The sequence below is a fragment of the Crassostrea angulata genome, chromosome 1, assembly GCF_025612915.1.
Source record: "Crassostrea angulata isolate pt1a10 chromosome 1, ASM2561291v2, whole genome shotgun sequence".
In the NCBI taxonomy this organism is placed as follows: domain Eukaryota; kingdom Metazoa; phylum Mollusca; class Bivalvia; order Ostreida; family Ostreidae; genus Magallana; species Magallana angulata.
Genome location: NC_069111.1, coordinates 5,630,600 through 5,637,712, shown reverse-complemented (window position 1 = coordinate 5,637,712; position 7,113 = coordinate 5,630,600). Strand labels below are relative to the sequence as shown.

General features: G+C 36.6%; 1 protein-coding gene across 1 annotated transcript; it reads right to left on the bottom strand.

The window, feature by feature from the left end:
- Window positions 1-1,907: 1,907 nt before the first annotated feature.
- On the bottom strand, window positions 1,908-7,113 carry LOC128186313 (uncharacterized). Its single transcript, XM_052856113.1, has 4 exons — window positions 5,760-7,113; window positions 5,465-5,647; window positions 2,710-2,844; window positions 1,908-2,503 (listed from the first exon to the last, which is right to left on the bottom strand). Exons 1-4 carry the CDS (start codon window positions 6,745-6,747, stop codon window positions 2,004-2,006), a joined length of 1,806 nt encoding a protein of 601 aa, XP_052712073.1. The 5' UTR covers window positions 6,748-7,113; the 3' UTR covers window positions 1,908-2,003.

The window sequence follows — 7,113 nt, the reverse complement described above, 5'->3', positions numbered from 1 at the left end:
AACAATGTCTAGTGCATGCAGATATATAATTACTATATTTCATGATTGCTGAATATACCGTATATTTACATTATCATATGTGTTGTATTTATCATAATATATGTTTTAAATGGATCTTTAGCGATAATAAGAATTTATAGGGGTGAAATAGGAAATGAAACTCAATCCTATACAGATGTTTGAAAACTGTGCCTTTTGCGGTTTCTTTAGCAATATTTGACCATTCCTTAATGTGATGTTCAGCAGTGTGTTATATCAGAGACACATAAATAACATCTTATTTATGTCTCTGGTTATATCTATTGGAGATCGATTTTCATTTTATTTTTTTATGTTTTATCTTTTGATTTATAAGAACAGTTCTGTGTAAACACAGTGTGCATAAAATACAAATAAATCAAATAATAATGTTCCGTCTTTTTGTTTTATAAACAATGACTGATTATACAAAAAACTATAATCTGCATTGGCTTGGTTTTCCAGCGATTCATCAAGATCAGAAGTTCTTTCCACACTTCAAAGAGAACGTTAGTTTGTTATTCAGCGAGTGACACCTGGAATAAGAAACAAAACGGACGGGCAAATGTCAATTTGCCGACACAGAGTGATCTTTATAAGATTTTCAACATGTTCAGAACCATCTAATAAGTATGCACGTGTTAACACTGATTTTTATCTTATTTATTTTTAAATATTTTTTTTTTTTCTTGCTTGTATTTTTGGTTTTTTTTCTGTTTTTGTTTGTTATTTTTCTGTTTTTTGTTTTTTGTTTGCTTTTTCGTTTGTCTTTTGGGTTTGTTTTTGTTTGGGTGATTTTTCTTGGGAGGAATGGTTTTGCATTAGTTTATGTTCTACAGAACAACCTTACACTTCTAACATGAGAACATTTTCAATCCATTATTTGAGAGCATTGGGACCTCTTCAGAGAAAGAGCCCTTTTATTAATTATCATGTAACATTATACAAATTTACTATAAAGATATACATGCGTGCTTCTGTAACTTAATCAACATTCGTCTTCAATTCAAAATCTAGGTAATGATAGATGCCTCCGCGATTTGGATTGGAGAGAGAGAGAGAGAGAGAGAGAGAGAGAGAGAGAGAAAAGAGAGAGAGAAGACGTAAATAACAAAACACTTATAAGATGGATTAAAGTTACAAGGTACAAAAAAACCTTAATTAATTTCATAATTAAGCCTTGTTTAACGACGCTTAATTTGTTTGAAAACCTCTGGTACAGAGTGATTCACTTATAACATTATCAAATTTAAATGCAAAATATGAACAATTTCGCAACAACACTTTAGAAGCTGCCAGAAAGCTGGCGGGTCGGTGCCCTTAACAATCAGCAGGGTCCGAAACGTAATGTACACAGATTTTATTCACAGCAAAAATTGTTTTCTTGAAATGATTTATACATTATACAGGTCCGGGTTTTTTGAAAACGTTGACTGGTCTACTGATAAAAATTTTGAAACAAATCTGTAAACTCAAGCAATGGCTGTCACTTTTGTCTTCATAAGATACAATTAATACCTATGCGTTATTTGCAGAGCAGATACTTCATATGCAGATTATCTCATTGTCAGAAAAGTTGAGCTAATGTTTAATAGTAATTACCGACTGATTAATTCGATCACCCTTCTACTGTGACATCCTTAAGGTCAATCCACAGAGAGACCCCGCCATGCTCAACATCGACACTGAAGTGTGGTTTGTCAATCGTGGTGACATATAACAAAATACCAAGTAAAATACATGCAACAGGTGTAAATGATATAGAGCATAGTGATATATAAAACAAAACCAAAACTTTAAAGTATAAAAGCAAAAATTTTAAAGAATAACGTTAAATAAGAGGTGATGCACGTACAAAACATGGCATCATTTATAAAATGAATACAGTGTACATGTATTAAATTTTTATTGGCACCAAATTAGTCAATGCATCGAATTAAATCAAATGTTGTTATAACATTTTAAAAATATATCTCCGTGATGAGCTAGTTCCCTTTGAAATATGGCATGTTATAAGGGTTATGGTTGAAATCTACAGATTGCAGGAAGTCAATTTTGTCCTTCCAGAGCAAATGGTTCCCGTCATTGCTGTGAATTGTTCCGTTTTCAGGATCTTTCTGTAATCCTGAATCGTCAGGATTCTCCTTCCGATCTGGTTCCTTGTCTGCTGTTTCCTTGGGGAATCTTGTCTTCTTCGGCAGTGAATATTTCACTCGGGTCAAGTTCTTCGTTTTGTCCTTTTCTAGACCCGACCACGTGATAAACACGCTTTTTGAAACAAGATCTTGAAAACGTTTATCAGCGGAGTAACAAAGTTTACTAGCTTCCCCAAAAAATATTGGAACAATTCGCTTTCTCATTCTATCAAAACTGTCCTCGGATATTTCACTAGAAAGCAATGGCCATTCCCGGTAAATAAAATCACTAGAAACCAACAAAACAAGTCTATGACATTTTTGGATAGCACCATTGTAGTCCTCAGATGCTAAAAACAGAAAAAGACGATGTGCTTTGGTTATAATTGCTTAAACAGAGATAAAATCAAAACTATTGAAATGTTTAATTTTGAATTTTATCTGGTTAAATTAATATAAGAGCGTTGTTAAGGGGAATTGAGACATGCATTCTTTAAATAAGCCTAATAATACCGGTTATTACAAAGTAGAAACAGGATAAGACATGAAAAGTTACCTTTTTGGTTTCCCCGTAACTTGACTTTGAACCCACACAGATGACGTAGATATGGATATATGACGTCTGTGGCCACCGTGGCGTCCCTGTCTGATTCAGCACTGTACGCTATCAGGGCGTCATACATAGTCTCATCTACAAAAGTAAGATCGATGCATGTATAGTTAAACAATATTATAAATATATATGTACAATTCAAATCGTGCAAAAACACCCCATGCAACAACCTGTATCTTAACCAGCCTGCAATTTTTATTGCTAAGTTTTTGTTTAAAAAGTTTACTATAGAGACACAATGGAGAGTTGACGGGAAAGATCGAATCTGTATTTCATTTCTATATCGATAAATAAATTAAAAATTGACAGAATTTAAGTACACATAATAAGTTTAAAATTTTCCAATTCCAATTTTTTGTGACTGTCATAAAAATGTAAAGCACAAAGATTTAAGTTTGAGACTTGTATGAGTAAGTACAGCGTCTAGCTTTATCTGTTTCATTATTTTGACAAGTTCCTTTCTCATACAGATTGGATAGCCCCGTGTAATACAAGTCAATGCGAAGATATGATATTTGATGTCAACAGTGACTAAGTTACACAACAATTCAAGAGTTTACATTGTTTAAAAATGCAATTAATTCTACATTGCAGAATTGTGAGCAAGCACTGCAATACTAGTCCATTCGTAACTTTGACAATACTTAAAATTGTCTAGATTACGTCCTAACTTGCAACATTATTCATGTAGAATAAATCAAAAATTGCGAGCAGTACATAATGTTGCATAGATTAGATTTTGTGGGTAAAAGAACGTTGTTTCAGGGAATTGAGACATGCATCCATTAAAGAATCCATTAATGTTGGTTATTTCATTGTTCTTTACGGATCGAAATCTTGATGTTTCTATTCTATTTATTTATTTTAAAAAGGAAAAGAAAAGGATAAAATAAAGTGGTTTTCAATAAACAAGAGAATCAGTCCTGCAGTCTGACTGGTCCAAGTTACGGGCGGCTGAAGGTCATCCCTGACTGTTCTCATTGAGATCTTTAGCATTGCAGATTTATTCAGATCGCCTGTCATTCAAACACACAATGTTTTTCTTTATATCATAGGACAACATACGATAATTTATAGTTGTCCTGTTTTAATTTGATAAATATTATTATCAGCGATCTGACACAGATGGTCCGCTAAAAGATACACTTGTAAAGGCTTTCCATAAATAATTAGGAGTACGTACTGTTGCGCAGTGCATTGTATTCTGTTAAATATTACTGGCACTGCGTGCATTTCAGTAAAATATATTTTGTTATTGTAGTTGGTTGTAACTTGATCACTTGCTCAATTTTATTTTATACATTTTAAGATAGAAAACCTTTTTCTTCGCCAATTATCTTGAAATTCTCTTTTAAAGAGAAGTTTCTGCCCGGAAACAAATATCAATGGGATATTTTTTTTTTAATTATCAAACAAGTCCATATTCAATTTCAGAAACCCCTTCCTGTGTAACACTTGATGGATCCCTAGCTCTCTGATCCCGGGGGAAAACTTTAATCACGTGACAACTAAACCAAAGTGATGGATAAAGGTCACGCTAGAATCCATTTAGTTTGTTTCTGTTGTGTCCATGCACCTCGTGGTGCGAAATAACACATCAGTTAGAACGGTGCCATTTGTCAAAGTTCCTCTCTTTATGTTTTTTACATAACCAAGCCAAAAACTCGGTCTTGTTCGCTTGTAACCATCCATTATGATTTTTATTCTTTAGAGTTGCTTGTCTCTTCTATTTTTGCATGTAGTTGGTTAACCGAACAGTTATGCTCCTAGATTTCTGAGTTAGAGTGATTATGAGGAAATACACCGTAGTTAATTTATTGTGTCATGTTTGAACTTTTAAAGACTTTTTCAAAAAATTATTTTATATCGAAAACGATGCAAAATACAAAATAAGTAAGTATATGTCCAAACTTTCAATGTCCCAGTTTGTTTGCATTTGAAAAATAAGTACATGAACAATGAATTTTAAAATTACACATGTACGTACATTTACTGCCTTAATTAATTATTTAGTTAAAAAATCTTAACTCAAACTTCAAGCCTTAAGCTCATAAAAAAGAAGCTGCGGTCGTAAAGAAATGTAAGCGTAATTAAATATCTGAATAGCAATTACGACGTAAAAAACAATCAACATTTATTCTACAGTGTGCTTTACGATAAACCACAACTCGCCAAGAAATAAAAGTGTTCATGAAAATAAAGTGACAGAGTGACACGGGAGATTCAGGTACAGAATATTGTGTGTAGATTCGGCATTTATTGTTGTTTAATAACCGGTTTACTTTCATAGTGTGTTATTGGTGTGTACTATAAAGAATCATAGGCAAAACACGATACTAACGTTCACTCGTTAAGAGTTGGAATTGGTCCCCTGCTTATGTACACATAAATCTCAAATAAAGGGAAAATAAAAAAATCTAACCATTCAGAGAGAATGCAAGACATTTGCAACAGCCAGCATAACTTATTAAATACATATACTAGTATGTTTAAGTTATTGTAATTTTGGAATCCCCCCAGACAGAGACAGACAAAAGACAGAAACAGAAAGAAAGAGAAAGAGACTGAAAGACAGAAAGAGACAAAAAGAAAGAAACAGACAGAAAGAGTGAAAGACAGAAAAGACAGAAAGAGACAGAGCACATACAAAAGGGGACAATGGCAATATGCATTTATATGAATAAAGTGAAAGTCTTACCGTTGTCCTCCGTGGGTTGGAGATAATGAACAATTTTCATTATAAGAATGGACCCTCTGCGCCACAATAGATAAGGAATGATGACCACGGTCACCAACAGGACGACCAGAATCAGAGCGCACACCCCCAGCATCCAGGCATACCAGTTACTGGAGCCCCCAGACACCTGCTCCTCCACGTCACCTAAAGATCAAACACACGTGTATAGATAGGGGTGTTCGAAATACCTGAATTTTTACAATCGAGCTATATATGCATTTAAGACTTGTATATAGCAACCTAGGAAACAACTTACTCTCCAGTATCGTTTCGTTGCAGATTTTGCCCACGAATCCATACTGACAGCTACAGAGCTCCTGTCCGTTGCTGAGAACACACTCCCCGTGCTCTCCACAGTCACGGCAACACCGCTGTTCGCACTGCTGACCACTAGCCCGCTGGTCACAACCGCACGAGTATCTCACACGTGTTGGGGACTCCCCGGCTTCTTCCACACAGACCCCGTACTTACACGTGAGGGAGCCCTGGCACTGTCTCTCAGAGAGTGGCCGGAGCGAGTAACCTTCGGAACACACATCTCTCATGTCTTTTTCATCTTTTTCTTCTTCTGTTGTTTGTGTCGTGGTGGCCAGCCTTTCGGAACAGAATAACCCGGTGTATCCATCGTCACAGTCACAGCTGATCCCGCTGTTTTTGCATACTCCGTGAATACACTCAAACGTCGGCGCACACAGTCGTTCTATCAGCGGCCGTAGGACCATTCCATCCGGAGGACTCGTGGTTTTTACCGTTTCCTCCCTTGTTGTACTCGGGGTATCACATGTTATCTCGCCACAAGATGTCTGCTGACAGGACACACCTGTTCCACAGGAGGAACAGTCCAGCAGGGAGCACCTGTCCCCCGTCCAGTTTTTATCACAGACACATCTCCGTCGTCCGTCCGTGCTGTTGCAGTGTCCGTGTATACAAGGGAATGGGTAACACAGGCGATCCTCCAGCGGTCTCAGTGGACACCCATCCCTAGAGGACTGGGCAGTCACGGACACCGTGGTTTCTCCTAGTGTCTCCTCACATCGTCTTCCAGTGAACCCCGGCGGACAGTCACATTTGAGGGGACTACACGTTGAATCGTCCTGGGTACACGTTCCTCCGTTCCGGCAATAGTCTTTGCATGGTTCGAACAAACATTTCTTATTGGCAGGCTTCTTTCCAAACCAACATTCTGCACATTCAAAGAGAATTAAGATGTTCAAGACACAGGCAACATAACGCTGACTGTTCATAGTTTCACCAAATTATTTGACTCCTTTAGCACGGTTCCTCATAAAGTGGGCACTAATTACAAATCCTGCTTGATATAATAAATATTTGTTTACGTTAATAGCAAATCACTGATCCATGTATTTCTAAGCAAGCCGTCGCCTCATGTACGCGTGTTATTGTCTCCAAAATCAACACAGTCCCAACTTGACGGATGGTTCTAACAATCTGTTTGAACCTTTACATTGTTCAGGCTTTATCATGAACACTGAACAAGGTCTGCGGCTCCAACAGTCTTCCCTCGTCCGATGAAGATCCAAGACTAAAGCTGATGTTACGCACGATGTGACCTAGGGGTAAGAAAACAAATGAGCCCTGTATGACACCGA

Excerpts from the sequence above, each read along its gene's own strand:
- LOC128186313 (XM_052856113.1), bottom strand. The coding sequence starts at position 6,747 with ATGAACAGTCAGCGTTATGTTGCCTGTGTCTTGAACATCTTAATTCTC. Across the intron at positions 5,648-5,759 it reads CAACGAAACGATACTGGAGA|GTGACGTGGAGGAGCAGGTG; the intron begins GTAAGTTGTTTC and ends TTTGATCTTTAG. Across the intron at positions 2,845-5,464 it reads CCAACCCACGGAGGACAACG|ATGAGACTATGTATGACGCC; the intron begins GTAAGACTTTCA and ends TTACTTTTGTAG.